General features: G+C 37.8%; 1 protein-coding gene across 1 annotated transcript; it reads left to right on the top strand.

Moving 5' to 3' along the window:
• Positions 1-1,373: 1,373 nt before the first annotated feature.
• Positions 1,374-14,080, top strand: LOC139156632 (cytochrome P450 2K6-like). Its single transcript, XM_070732488.1, has 9 exons — positions 1,374-1,692; positions 2,549-2,711; positions 4,758-4,907; positions 6,532-6,692; positions 8,436-8,609; positions 9,480-9,624; positions 11,412-11,596; positions 12,444-12,585; positions 13,561-14,080. The coding sequence occupies exons 1-9, from the start codon at positions 1,507-1,509 to the stop codon at positions 13,728-13,730; spliced, it is 1,476 nt and encodes a 491-aa protein (XP_070588589.1). The 5' UTR covers positions 1,374-1,506; the 3' UTR covers positions 13,731-14,080.
• Positions 14,081-15,211: the final 1,131 nt, after the last annotated feature.

Below are 15,211 nucleotides of genomic sequence, written 5' to 3'. Positions count from 1 at the left end.
CCAAAAGTCAAAAGCAAGATGGCAATGCATGTGCAGTGCTGGAAACTTGGCTTTTGCACATGTGCAGAAAGGAGGGGGATTCGCCCAAACTAGGAGTGTCATAATAATGTCATGGAACTGGTTTGGTCAGTGGCTAGTCTATAGGCACTGCCATCTTTTTTTGAATATTTTTGGATTTTATTTTATTTTTAGAATTTTTTTGAGGGGGAATTTCCCCCCATTTTTCTTCTTCTGCATATGACCAGATGCTGAGTTTCCAGAACTGTGCATTCAGTTAACATCTTGTTTTTGGCATTTTTTGGGGGGTGGGTGGGTATTGGGTTTTTTGCTATTGTGCATGCACATGTGAGCCCATGCAGCACAGGAGGAAGCAAACTGGCAGTGAGGTAAGTTAGAAACCACGCCTGATGCAAACCAGTAGCAGCCCACCTCTAAAGTCCCTTGCTTCAGCATGTGGTTGGACTAAAGGACCTCGAAAGTCCCTTCTAGCTCTATTTTGGTTTATTGATTCCTTAAACCTTGTTAATTTATTTGTGATGAATCTGATAATATTTTTTCCAGTCTGCAAAATATGGAAAGGTGGGATGAATTGTCTATAATTTTGAATGATGAAAGCAGGATTTTTGTAGAATGATAAAACAGTACCACTCTCACCAAAATGAGCAGTAAAAGTGATACAAATAGTTTATTCTGTTGTTATGGGAGAGTAAGTATCGAAAAGTCTCCCAATATCAGCAAAATTGTATCAATGCCTATTTACAATATTTATACATTGCCTATGATATAATGCATCACAGTTTGATTTTTTTAAAAAAATACATTAAATATAGAATGAAATACTGTACAACAAAGTAAAAGTACATAAAATGCAACAATAAATTACTGGTAGTATTAAATGGCCAACTGGAGTTGAGATTTTCAAAATGTTTCAGGGAAAGTTAAAAAAAAGTGAATAGTGTTCCCTGACAAATTATAAATTTATGTAATTTATATAAAATTATCTTGGTCATCTTTTTGGCAAGTAGATGTGCTTCCAAAGAAAGCAAAGAATTGTAATCATCCACTATTTTTATATTAAAGGATATTTGTAAAGTTCACGAATAGCTCAGAAGCCATTATAGAGATACCTGTAATTGAACAATTAATGGCTCAAGTAAAAGAACATTTCTCTCCATATGCCTTTGTCTGGATTTACTGGTGAGGACAAATCTCTGTGACATTTAGTTCTGTATCTTTAAAGAGTTCAATGGGAAAAATGCTCAGAAAATTATGATACGCATTCAAAATGCCTTACTAACTACAGTTTAATGATTACCGACTGTGAAATATCTGGTCTACCTTTCTTCTTCCTTCCTTAAGGGGTCTGTTCTTACAAGTAATCTTCATTTTCAGCTAGGCTCAAGAGTTTAATCCTTAGAATTTTTCAGTTGGCAGAGACTGTCTCTGATCAAATTGTGTTGCAAACATCCCATTAGAATCGCTAAAGAATTCGCCTGTTAAAAAGAAATGGGTTGGATGATGGTTCCTATTTTAATACTATTCCTACCTACACTTATCATTATGCTCCTTTTCGAATTGGGCAACCTCTGGAAGAAGAGCTCCATATATTTCCCACCAGGACCCAGGCCTTTGCCTGTTATTGGAAACCTCCACATAATGGACCTGAAGAAACCTTACCAGACAATGTTAGAGGTAATTGACTTTTTTTAATCCTTTCCATTGAAGGGCAAAATTGCAGCATTCTGTAACTGTTGTAAGCCATGGAAATGAAAGCTTGCTCTGACCAAAGAGAAGTAGAGGAAGAATGGAGTGTTCTTATTAAACTGAATGGCTCATGCCATTCTCTCCAGATATCACCTAGCTCAGTGAAAGGAAATTTGCATCTATCAGTTTCTTGATAATTAAATGAGTAGCAACCACAGTCAGACTGGCTCAGGGGCAGGTTCTAAGTTACCTCGCTGCTGGTTCACTTCCTCCCATGCTGTGTGGCCGCACCTAATGGGCACGCTTGTATCGCGCATACTTATCTGTGCAGTAGAAAACAATCAGAACTCTCCCCCAAAAGTCAAAAACAAGATGGCAATGCATGTGCAGTGCTGGAAACTTGGCTTCTGCACATGCGCAGAAGGAACCCCCCCCCCCGCAAAAATCCCCCTACCAAAATTCCCCAGCTCAAGATCCATTTTTTAAAAAAAGATGGTGGCCTCCATGGATTGGCACCGACCGATCCAGTTCTGTAACATCATTGTGACATCACCAGCAGATTGCTATCAGTTCACATGGTCTGAACTGGGAGGAAACCACTTTTGGCCTGCCCAGTGGAACAACATTCATCTCTAAAGTAAACACTGAGGTACTGCCTTGTATTTTTATAATATTTTATTTGAATTTGTATAGGTGTTGTATAAGATTATCTTTTTAATATAGTAAACTACCCAAAGCTACACTCTGATAAGATAAATGTAATGAATAAAAATTATTATTAATAATAAATTTAGTACATATTATTAATAAAACTGTCTCTGTCTCATACTTTCTTTTTTTCCAGCTATCAAAACAGTATGGACCCGTGTTTAAAATCCAACTGGGACTCCAGAAAATAGTAGTGCTAACAGGATATGAGACCATAAAGGAAGCTCTGGTGAATAAGGCTGATGTGTTTGCTGAGAGGGCCTCTGTCCCCATATTTGATGATCTTTCACGGGGTTTTGGTGAGGACCTTCATTTCATGTCAATACTATTTGCAAACATATAACTATACAATGGAGACTAGAGGACCAATACAAATTAGAATTGACTGGAATTGGAAAGCGTACAAAGTGTGGGACTAGTATTCATAACACAGAAAGTGTCCTCAATGGTTCTCTCAATCTCTGCTGTATGCTTAAGAAATAAAAATACAATGAAGATTCCAATCAGAGATTGAGAGAGTTTAAGATGAAACTAACACCTAAATAAGAACCAAAGTGTTGAATCCTGAAAGTTCTGTGATTTTCTATATCTAGGTTAACTTGTTAAAAGGTGTTGTTAAGCAGAAATCGTAATAACCCATAGGAATTGTTTACCTGCTTCCTATTGGTCGCTGTAGCAGGCGCCAAAATGGAAGAGCTGTCAGCCGCCGGTTGTTCCTGGGTGAAAGTCTTTAAATAGAAGCGCTCCCTGTCTTATGCGCCTTCTGCTTCACTCGCGCCTGGAGTGAAAGTGTTTCAGCCGCTCGTTACGCGCCTAATAGAAATAAAGATTTTAACTTGGAGACCGTGTTTCTCGGTTATTACACAAAGAATCAGCTCATATTAATTGTGTACAAGGGAGCATTCGGTATCTTAATATGGAGGCTGCTTTGGTCCAGGACAGCCACTTTAGTAAGCCCCATTATCTCAAATATTGAGTTCACCCAATAAATATAAATTTTAAAACATTGTGTGACTCCCATCCATATTTCTTATAAGCATATTTATTACATATTGCATATTTCTTACAAGACATGCACCATTTGTACTATTTACACATTTTGGATGTTGATAGTTTGCTCCCTAAATCCAGGAATAATACTCTCTGCAGAATCCCCTAGCACTACAACAACCTTTCTCATAATATCCAAGAGGTGCATCACAAAGACCTCTTGACCACATAGAGAAATATATTAAGCATTTAGGAAAATAAACCAAGAAGAGCTCATTACTTCTGTTTGCTTTATAATGTGAGTCAAATAAATTCCTGTAATATCTGCTTCTCTTGATTGTTTTCTCATCTATTGAACACAAGGGAAATGCACTAGAGACATAGTCCTTGTGCATCCAATCACACTTGGCCAATAAAGAATTCTATTCTATTCTATTCTATTCCATTCATCGGCTAAGTTATGAAAATAACATAATCAGGTTATCTCGGTGGGGAAGAAGAGTGTCACTTTAAAAAAAAAAAAATCTATTGAAGTTTTAGAGTTGCTTGCCAGTGAAATAAACAGCATATAGTTATAAATATACATATTTATTGTAAGTTGCTTCATATTAATAACTGAAAAAGATTTATTTATTTATTTATTTTATTTGGTTGGATTTCTATGCCGCCCTTTTCTGCAGACTCAGGGAACTTAGATCTCAGGGAACTCCAGAAAAATGAATTTTTAAAAAAAGAACTAAAAAAGGGAAAGAGAAATACCATATCAAAAACTAAACGTAGGAAGAAACTGCAAACAACAAAGGGAAATATGGCTCTCCTAAGATTTAGTGCTATTTGTTAGATATTCCAGAATGATATTGTATATTGAATAGAATATACATTGTATCTTATGGAATGAATGATTACATGGGGTGGGTTTTCTTTTTAAAGATACAGTATATTTCTTTACTTTCTTTAAAAAGTGACTAGCCAGTTCTCTGAATTGGAATGGTCTTTATAATCACTCTGTTAAGTGGATTTCTTCCTTAAGCACTTCCTCTAATGATTATCAGGATATTTGGGGGACAAATTATTTTTCTGCCATGCATGATTTAGATCAGTGTTACCTGAACAAGCTAACTTTTGGATGTCATCTCACAGAATTGTATGAGGAATTCTGGGAGTTGAAGTCCATATAGTTTAACCTTGTCAAAGTTGAGAAATATTGATTTAGGCAAACTCTAAGACAACAAGACTTAGAAATTAATTAAATATTTAAGAAATGTTCCTTTAGTTTTGGAAGTTCAAGAGGGATAATTGTAGGGAGTGCATTTCTTCACCATCAGTTGAAATTTTGCATACTTTTGATTTTTCAGGAGTAGTTTTTTCCCATGGTGAGAACTGGAGAGTGATGAGGCGATTTATGTTGACCACCTTACGGGACTATGGAATGGGTAAGAGATCTATGGAAAGCAGAATAGCTGAAGAGTGCAGTTTCCTGGTAAAGAAGTTTGAATCTTATAAAGGTGTGTTGGTGTTTCTTCTGGAGTTCAAAAAATTATCTGTCTTATGTTATCTTGAAGGGGGTTGAGGTTTCTGCATGACATATTCCAAACTTGCTCTTTTTAAATAGTTTTAATTCAAGAGTTTTTACAATGATTATAAAAAGTCAAATCAGAAAAAATAGAAAATAGAAGAGATACAAAGTGTGAAGAGTAAAGGAGAGAATGAGAGAGCAAAAAAGAAAAAGAAAGAAAAAGAGATAGAAAAAAAAGAATATTGAAAGAAGTGACTCCCAATCTTCCTTGAAACAAGTATGGCAAAATCGATAGCTCCTACTCCTTCTAACAAGGATGTCAAACTCAATTTCATTGACGGCTGTATTTGGGTTGTGTTTGACCTAGGGGGGCTGGGGTGTGTGTGGCCAGGATGGACATGGTCAGCTGGACAACAGTCATGTCAGAGATTCCTGCTCCATTTTTGCTGGCAGAGGCACCATGGGCTCGTCCTTTGCTGTTTCCAGGACAGTCCTATAGGCCAGATCTAAGTACTCTGTGGGCTGAATTCGGCCCCTGGGTCTTGAGTTTGACAACCCTGCTCTGTAAGATTGCCTAATGGTTCACTTCTTCCCATAACATGCCCCTTCTTACCCATTCACACATCCAAAACTCATTGTGATTTCTGTCCAAATATTAATAAAATGTCCATAAAGAGTTTCCAGAATTTTATACAAATATTGTTTTTTGCTCTGTTCAAACAAGTCAATTAAACAAGTCAACAGTCAAACAAAACAAGTCAATATTCTTTACTTTTGCTTCTAAGAGTGTTAGTTTTTAATTCGAGTTGCTATCCTACGACTGACTCTCAATTTAACCTTTCTCCCATCTCAAAATATCTTTCAAGATTTTAGAAACCCTCTTTTCTAAATTTGAAACTAAATCCTTGCTCTTTTAATTTTTTTTGTTTGTCATTTGTGCTTCCACTCTATCATCTGTCTTGTAATCTTCCATTTTTTCATTTTCCAGCTTTTCTTCATTATGTAGGATTTCTATCCCCTCTTTATTTTCTTTCTTTTTCCTTCCCGAAATATTGGTCATTTCTAGTGGCATTTTTCTATGTCCCCAAAGTCTCATAATTCATTCTTTAACTGTTATTGTTTAATTAAACAATTTGTATTCTCAGAAAAGTATTGTTTTGTTTTCTTAATTTTTCAAAAAAAAAAAATCTTAACCAAAGCCTTAATATTCCAAACTCATCTTTTACCTCATTTAAAACTTTGTCTGAAGATTGTCTGCAGTAGTCTGAAGGTTGAAGCATTGTAACTGGATTAATTTTTGTTTTTACTTTGAGAGACATTTCCTGCCCATCCAGGCAGCTTCATCAATCAGGGGAAGCCAGTTAGGCAGAGAGTCATTGGTATATGCCATTTCCTGCCACACTAAACTCAGGGGGTTTCCTTCCCAAAGAGTGTTGCTATATGAAGATTCACCTCTTTATTCATTCACATCAACCAATTTATAACACAATGAACTCAATAAGTTACTGCAACAATAGATTGATGCTGGAATCAAGATAATCAAATACAATGTTAACACTTATGATAAGTTTATTTTTATTATATTTTGATGAAATTCTGCATTTGATGTTTAGGAAAACCATTTGAATTCAGAGGAATTATGAGGGCAGCTGTTGGCAATATCATAGTATCCATTTTACTTGGGAAGCGATATGACTATGAAGATCCAAAATTTATTAAATTATTGAGCTTGGCAACAGAAAATCTCAGGCTTGTTAGAAGCCCTCCAATACAGGTAATTAACATTTATTTCAAAAGTATTAACAGGGGGATTTCTACTGATTCGGACCATTTCTATAGAACTGGTGACAAACCGATGGTGACGTCACAGAGCACATTCTATTGGCACTGGTCCATGGCCGCAGCTATCTTGTTTTTGGCTCTTGGCATGAGTGTTTTTAAGCTATTTTTTGCTTTTGCACGTGTGCACAATCTGAGTTTTCTCCACTGTGCCTATGCATACACGGCACAGTCATGCGGTATGCAATGTGCACGCAACCATGTATAGGAAAGGCAGTGTGCCTTATTCCGGATTCTCTGCAAAACATTTAAAAGTTTTAAGAAATTGATGCAGGTTTTCAGGAAGCCATGCATTTCAGGTAATGATTATTCATTTGTAAAGTACAAACAACTCATTTATTGTATGGGAATGGCAGTGTGAATTATTCAGGATTCAGTGCAACATTCAGAATCTAATGAGTAATATTGAAATAAGACTAATATAAAAATGAACTTGGGGTAGGCTTTTTACAATAGAGACTTCAGGAAAGCCTCCGGAGCCTGTGGATGGCGAAAAATGGGCTCAATGGGTCTACTGGAAGTCTGGCAGCTTCAGTAAGGCCTTTGTGCATGCCTTGTGTGTGAGAGGTTGAATGTATGGTTGGGGGGGGGGCAAGGGCATTGCAATTGCAAACTGTTTACTAAGTCTGCACTACTATTGCTACTAGTGTTTTTCTCATCATTGCTATCATCCATCTCCTCCCACTTATAACTGTATGACTGTAAATTGTTGCTTGTATCTTTAAGATTTGTATTAATATTGATTGTTTCCTGATTGCTTATTTGATCCCTATGACAATCATTAAGTGTTGTAATTTACTTTTCTGTACACAGAGAACATATGCATCAAAGACAAATTCCTTGTGTGTCCAATCACACTTAGCCAAAAAAGAATTCTATTCTATTCTATTCTAGATGTGGGCATGCATGTGTGCGCTGTTGCGCTCCCACACACCCTTTTGGCACCCAAGCAAAAAAAGTTTTTCCATCACTGGTATAAATTCTACATCCTGCTTGCAGTGGAAACTTGGCGCGATTTTGGTTCTATTTTCCAATCAACTTACTGGAAAATAATAAGAAATAAAAACGTGGTTCAGTCACTAAGAACAAATGAATGAATTTATAAGTTAATGAGAACAATACAATATCAGCAATTATATACCACTCCATAGCGCTTTACAGACACTCTTCGTAATTTTTAATATCAAGCACATTGTCCCCAACAATCCGAGTCCTCATTTTACTGACCTTGAAGGATGGAAGGCAAAGCAACCTTGAGCCCTGTCAGGATCGAACTCCAGGCTATGGGCAGAGTTAGATTGCAATACTGCATTCTAATTGCTGTACCATCATGGTTACATACAATGAAGGACTACCAAAATTTTTACTACCACACTGTGGGCATGGCTTATGCATTTTCTTTCAACATCTTTCAGCGCAAACTGGGTGCTCTGGGGTGGAGATCCATTTTTGCTACCCCACTGTGTTCCACCCCATTCGGGCAGCAGCCCACCCCTGGTTACATATATCTATGGCAGACCTTCCAAAATTCTCCACCAAAGAAATCAAAAAGCCCATATGTACATTGTAATTGGTTTGTATTATTATGTTTTCTATTGTAATATATGAAAAGACATCATTTGGGAGGCCTATCAGAATATATATTCTAGATATGTGACTTCTTTTTTATATGTTTCAGCTATATAACATGTTTCCTATGCTTGGCTATTTTGGGACCACTCGTACAAAAATCCTAAATAACAGAAAGGAATTGTATGCTTTCATCAATGAAAACTTCATCCAATGTTTGAACAATCTGGATGAAAATGACACAAGAAACTTTATTGATTCGTATCTTGTACAACAGCAACAGGTAATGAAATGAGCTAGAAATAGCAGCTTGAAGTTTTCCATCAAATTTCAGAAATGAATTTGTAAATGGAACCACATGCACTTGACAAGGATATTTATCGCAGAAGACAACAAACTTAGCAAATTGACAATGGTCTCCAAAAATTGAGCAATCATTGCCTGATTTTTAGCACTTTAATTTTGAAAAGTTTGTGTTATGGTGTTGTAGCCCAACAGCAGCCCTTGCAGCTGGTAGTGGATCCTGCCAGAGAAGAGGTTGATGTGGTTATGTGCCAGTGGCCTGAGCAGTGGGCACCCAAGTCGGACAGTGAGGAGGTTGGAGAAGACTAGGTGCCGGAGGCAGAAATTCAGCCAGGGCCTTCAGCATCTCCAGAACCTCCCATCAGTGATGAGGAAGAAGAGGAGGAGCCTATTCTTAATGCATGGGCACGCAAAGCTGCCAAAAGACAGGAATGGTTCCTCAGGAGGAGGTCTCTTTGAGAGTAGGCTTGGAGCTAATTGGCCATTCCCCTAGCCTATTTAAGGGATGATGACGAAGCAGCCAATTTTCAGGAAACAGCATTCACTCATATAAATTTGTATCTTGAGTTCAGAAACATCTGATTGGCTCTTGTTCTCTCATGGCATTCTTTGTGCAAATTTCAGTGCAAAATGGGTGCTCTGGGGTGGAGCTCCATTTTCGCTACCCACAGCATTCCCTCCCGTCTGGGCAGTAGCCCACCCCTGCTTCTAATGCATGTCATTTTATTATATCCTTTCACAAAGCAGATTGTAAAAAAATTCCAGAGAAGATTGCTTTGTCTTTGCAATGTATTTTGGAGTGCACTCTTTTAGAACCACTTTTAAAACCAGTCCTTTATTTTAATTTTAGGAAAGGGAGAATCAAAACAACGGGTATTTCAATCATAAAAATCTAGAAGAGTCTGTGATGAACCTATTTGTTGGTGGTGTAGAAACGATAACAAGCACTCTATTTTGGGCCTTTATTCTAATGATGAAATACCCTTTAATTCAGAGTAAGTGCGTTACAATTTGTCCGCTTCCATTATTTTATCCCACCTTGCTTTCAGGTAGGCAATATTAGATGTGGTATAATTAAGTTACAGTGACTCTGGTAATGCCTGAATAAAGGGGCCAAAAAAGATAAATAATTCTATTTGGACTGATCTGAATCATGTGTAAGGTCCTGCCTTTACTCCCCATTGAAGAAAGTACCTACTCTTGAGACAGCATCATTTCAAAAGGAACCTTTTATTGAAAGGAAGTGATTGCAAGGCAAAATCAAAGCAGGCTCTAAGGTACCCTTAGGCTATTTTGTTGGGATAAAGGAATTAGAAACCCCTCCCCTCAGTCAAATGTTGAATGAGCCAACCCACAGGTGTGAAGATGTTGTGAAAACAGTTATCTAGGGAAGGAGATAAGGCACTTTTTTCAGGAAGCTTCAGAACTGAGACAAAACAGATGGCCCTCCCCTCTTACACATTTCCCAAAGATAAATCAAATCATAGGGCAGATAGGTATCAGAGCTAGAGTTATAAATTGAGGGATTACAGGATATGTAGGAAACAGGAAGAGGGTAATAAGTGAATAAATGATCCAGGTCAGTGGTGAAATCCAATTTTTTTTTACTACCAGTTTTATGGGTGTGGCTTGGTGGGCATGGCGGGGGAAGGCTACTGCAAAATCTCCATTCCCACCCCATTCCTGGGGGAGGAATATCGCAAAATCTCCATTCCCACCCCACTCTAGGGCCAGCCAGTGGTGGCATTTTTCGGTTCCCCAAATTGTTCATAATTTCCGCTGCCCATTCTCTGAACTACTCAAAATTTCCACTATTGGTTTTCCAGAACCTGGATTTCACCCCTGATCCCAGCCTCCTTCTCCACAGAAATGGCAGTATCACGATAGGGATCTGACATGATGCATAAGGACAAATGAAACACCTGGCTACAGCACCTTAAAGCAATTGCACCCTTTCCAGGGTTTGGATCTTTCTTTATAGCTCTAGAATAGGGGTACCAAACTCGATTTCACTGAGGGCTGAATCGGGATTATGGTTGACTTCTATGGGCCAAGGTGTGTGGCTGGGGGGATGTGACTGGGTGGGCATGGCCAGCTTCCTGCCACCTTCTCATTCCCATCTCCCTCCCTCCCTCTTTCCTTCCTTCCTTCCCCCTCCCTCCCAACCCTCCCCTATCCCCTCTTTTCCTTCTCTCTCTTCTTCCTTCTCTCCTTATCATTCCCATCTCCCTCCCTTTGCCTTCCCTCCCTCCCTCCCCCTCTCCCTCTCTCCCTCCCTTCCTTTCCCCTTCTCTCCTTCTCATCTCCCGCCTGCATGCCTTCCTGATCCTGGAAAACTATGATGGTACAAGAAGTCAGCATCTAAGGTAGTGGTTCCCAACGTGGGGCCCACGCCCCATGGGGGGGGGAAGGCAATTTGATTTTTAATGGGGGCAATTGGAGCCTTGTTTAAACGAAGTTAATGGCCTTTTAAGGCTTCCTCTTTTTGAATAGTAAGAATTATATGTCATGGGCGGGCATCAGGATTTTAGAGATGCTTGGGTGGGGCATGGACAAAAAAGGTTGGGAACCACTGATCTAAGGTTTCAATCTACAATTGATCAACAATTTGTATAGCCTGTTCAAACCAACAGTCAGGACACATCTAGTAAATTTAATATGCATCATTAGTTTCCAGAGGAAATCCTGCCCACTGTACACATCAATGCAATTTAATATTGCCAAGATTTAGCACCATAACCATAGAGATTATCTTACTGGATGTCATTGTTTATTATCTCAGAAAAAGTCCAAGAAGAAATAACAAAAGTTGTTGGATATGCTCAGCCAAGAGCTGAACACCGAACAAAAATGCCATACACAGATGCTGTAATCCATGAAGTTCAACGATATGCCGATGTCCTTCCCTTAAGTGTACCACACGCAACTACAGTGGATGTTAACTTTAAGGGCTATTTCATTCCAAAGGTGATGTATCTGTATTGTTCTCTTTCTAGTCCTAGTTAGTTACATTGTCAATTTATTACAGTACAACAATAAACGTTCTTCAAAAGCTTTCATAAATCACTTGCCACAGACTCTATTAATTTTAGGAATATAGTAATTTGGCATATTCATTTTAAATTAAACTGTATGAGGGCACAAGCTTGCTTATAGATAGAGTAGGTGTATGTTGCAGGGAAGACCTATATCAATCTATGATAGCCAAAAAAAGAGAGAATTTATATAGCCATAATGATCACATAGGAGCGCAAATTATTGTTCAGAATAATTAAGTGATGATGTTTCTCATAGATCCTAATACATTCTCAGAGAATATGTATACAAAGTGAAGCCTTTTTCATTTTGCCATCCTCATGTAACATATGAAAATATGTTGTATAAAGGAATATCTACAGGAATGAAGACTCTTCAGTTTTAATGTTTGGAAAGTTTCCTTGGATTAAGAAGTTGTCCACTGCAGATATTTCATTCTCTGTATATAGATGAGAACATAGGGAGAATGAGAGAGTATATGGAGAAGTTAAAAGTCCTCAGTGTACTTTCCTAAAACTAAGAACTATGAAACTCACTGGCATTTACTACTGAGGAAGTAAATGTATATTTTTCTGCTTGCAATCCAGCACAAAATAAATCCATTTTATTGTTGCAAGTAGAAACAAAGACCCAAGCAAGTTCAACAATTTGAAAATACAGTTCAATATTAGGTGTCTGGGGAGAATAGTACTACATTAAAAATTTCAGGATTATACAATAACTTGGTACGTTATGTAGCAGCTTAATTTCTAAACTATCCATTTTTTTCTCTTCATAGGGCACCCATGTGGTTCCCTTGCTGACTTCTGTGCTCCATGATGAATCTCAATGGGAGAACCCTCACAAATTCTATCCTGAACATTTTCTCAATACTGAAGGAAAATTGATAAAAAGAGATGCATTCATGCCTTTCTCTGCAGGTAGCTGTTGAATATGTATTAGGTTAATGTAAATAGTTGAATGTAGATAGTTGAAATGTGATTGGTTGAGAAAGTGACAGTTACATTTAAGCGGGAAAATGAAAGTATAAAAGAGGCGATCTGACACTGTTTCAGTCAGTCGCGTCTAGAGCTGAAGTCACTTTTGCAATGTTCTTTCCTGCTGCTGAGAATAAAGAGATTTAAAGAAGCTGACTGCCTCAGTATTTTTCAGTAGCCATTAAAAAAATAATGAATCAAAAATAGTTAGCTTTTCTCTCTGATTAAAATCTCCCAAAGATGCTAATAGTGCAAGAATTAATGCACGATATCACGTAGGTTTTATTCTGCTCCAAGTCCTGCTACATACTCAGATGTCACCCAGGTTAACAAGGTCCATGGTAGGTGTTGGAGTTCCTGAATATCTGGTGAAAAATGAACTCCAGGACTCCAGAGAGTTGACTGAGGAACCAACAGCTGCAGAACTAGTGTAGAAAACAGACGTTTACCCATCACACATACACAATGATTGAAAACAGAGAATAATGGCCTGTTATTACAGATCAAGTCCAACAAGAAACAAATATTTGAAACAAACCCATGAGTTCTGGAAAGATCAACATCCTGAATCAGACCTGAATGTAGCATGGATTGACTACAAAATGGCATTTGACTCTCTGCCATTGGATAATCGTGCCTAGAAATTACAGAAGTCAGTAGAAACATCAGAAAGTTTATGGAATGATTTATGGCATAATGGAATAATAATAGTAATTTTATCAATGTATTTATTGAATTATTGACACACTTCTGAGATCCATTATAAGGGCAGCTTATTAGTGGTCCATTAGTGGCAGCTGATCAGCCTCATTCTTCTGTATGATTAGATCTCAATTTTATAATGAACTCTGAAATCAATGTATCATAAGAAGAGTAAAATGTTATTAACAAAATTAATAATCCTTTTCCTTGTTACAGGTCGAAGAATATGTCCCGGTGAGACCCTTGCCAGAACAGAAATATTCATGTTCTTTACTAGTCTTCTTCAGAAATTCACCCTTCAACCAGCTCCTGGATTATCAAAAGAAGAGCTGGATATGACCACACCTCTCAATATTTACACATTATGTGCTCTACCATATTCTTAAGAGTAGGAACATTTAGTCATTCATTAATCTAAATTGCTTAGATGCATCTGTCTCTCTTGGAGCCTTTTAGTGGCCTTCATTTAAGCCTTCTCTGAAACTTTAAAGGTAGCACATATCATTCTGATGGGCCCCATCAAATCAGTAGTAGACAAAGGATATGTTAAAATAAACTCGTAGTTATTGTGTCAGTAAAGAACAATCAACAAACTGGTTCAATAATTTTGATTAATGATTACATTAAACTTGAAATTTTTTCTCTTCTTTCCATGTAGCATGGCTGCAATATAAGGAGGTGATTTATATAAGTAGGAACAGGCAATGAGAAAACAATAAATGTGAACTAACTTCAATTCCTCTTTTGCTTGTGACTTACTCACTGTTGCTGTATTTTCCCACTTCACCAAAGATTAATCATAAATCTTAGAGGGAAATTTGTTCCCCACATACCAGAACAGATTATTTTGGGTTTGATGTACTCCTGAAAACAGGACTGTTCCCTGCTTCTCTTGCTAAGTCATCTGTGAAGTGAAATAATAGCCAACAAGGGAAACACATTGAACAGAAGGACAATTGTGAAGCCACTTTCATTCATCCTGAAAGGTGATAAAAACATCTCCAGATCAAATCAGTAGCTTGCACAGAAATGTAGTTTTCACATGTTCACTATTCATATCTGTACATCAACTAAAGATATAGTGCACAAATTGCAGATTCATATAATGTATTTTAGAGAAGCAGGCAATAAGAATCGTTCTCCCAAAATTAAAAAAAAATCATCCCCCCCCCAAAAAAGATGGTGGCATCCAGGGAGCAGCACCGACAGGACTGGCTCTGTGATGTCACCAGCAGTTTGCTACTGGTTTTATAGAACCGGTGAGAACTGGGAGGAACCCACCTTTGGTTACAGGAATAAAGATATAGTACAGTGGTACCTCGAGATACGAGTTTAATTCATTCCGGACCTGGGCTCTTAAGTCGAGCAGCTCTTATCTCGAACGACTTTTCCCCATAGGAATTAATGTAAATAATTTTAATTGGTTCCAGCCCTCAAAAAACTCACAAAGTTAGTCTAAATTATGCAGAAAGACATGTTTTTAATGAAGAAATGTACATGTACATATAAATGAATAATGAAGTTTCTTTCATTTAACTTGTAAACTTTCTTAAACTTTTAAATTTACATATGTTCAACTTCTCTGCCACCCAATCCTGTAGGACAGAGGTCCCCAACCCTTTTTGCACCAGGGACCGGCTTTAAGCGATCAAGAGATGAATGGGTGAATGAATGGACGGAGGGTGGGAAGGAAGGAAGGAAAGAGGGAAGGGACAGGAACAGAGGAAGGAAGCAAGGAAACTTATGAAAGGGGAGAGTAAGAGAGGAATGAGTGAAGGGAGGGAGGGAGGGAAGAAGGTGGGAAGGAGAAAGAAAAGAAGAAATAGAGGAAGGGAAGGTAAAAGAGAAAGAAAAAGAGCAAGAAAGA

This window comes from Erythrolamprus reginae, chromosome 1 (assembly GCF_031021105.1).
Source record: "Erythrolamprus reginae isolate rEryReg1 chromosome 1, rEryReg1.hap1, whole genome shotgun sequence".
Lineage (NCBI taxonomy): Eukaryota > Metazoa > Chordata > Lepidosauria > Squamata > Dipsadidae > Erythrolamprus > Erythrolamprus reginae.
Note: the sequence above shows the minus strand (reverse complement) of the source record. Positions and strands in the feature narration are given on the sequence as shown.

Coding starts and splice junctions, on each gene's coding strand:
- LOC139156632 (XM_070732488.1), top strand. CDS start 1,507: ATGGGTTGGATGATGGTTCCTATTTTAATACTATTCCTACCTACACTT. Junction 1,693..2,548: donor CTTACCAGACAATGTTAGAG/GTAATTGACTTT, acceptor CTTTTTTTCCAG/CTATCAAAACAGTATGGACC. Junction 11,597..12,443: donor AGGGCTATTTCATTCCAAAG/GTGATGTATCTG, acceptor TTCTCTTCATAG/GGCACCCATGTGGTTCCCTT.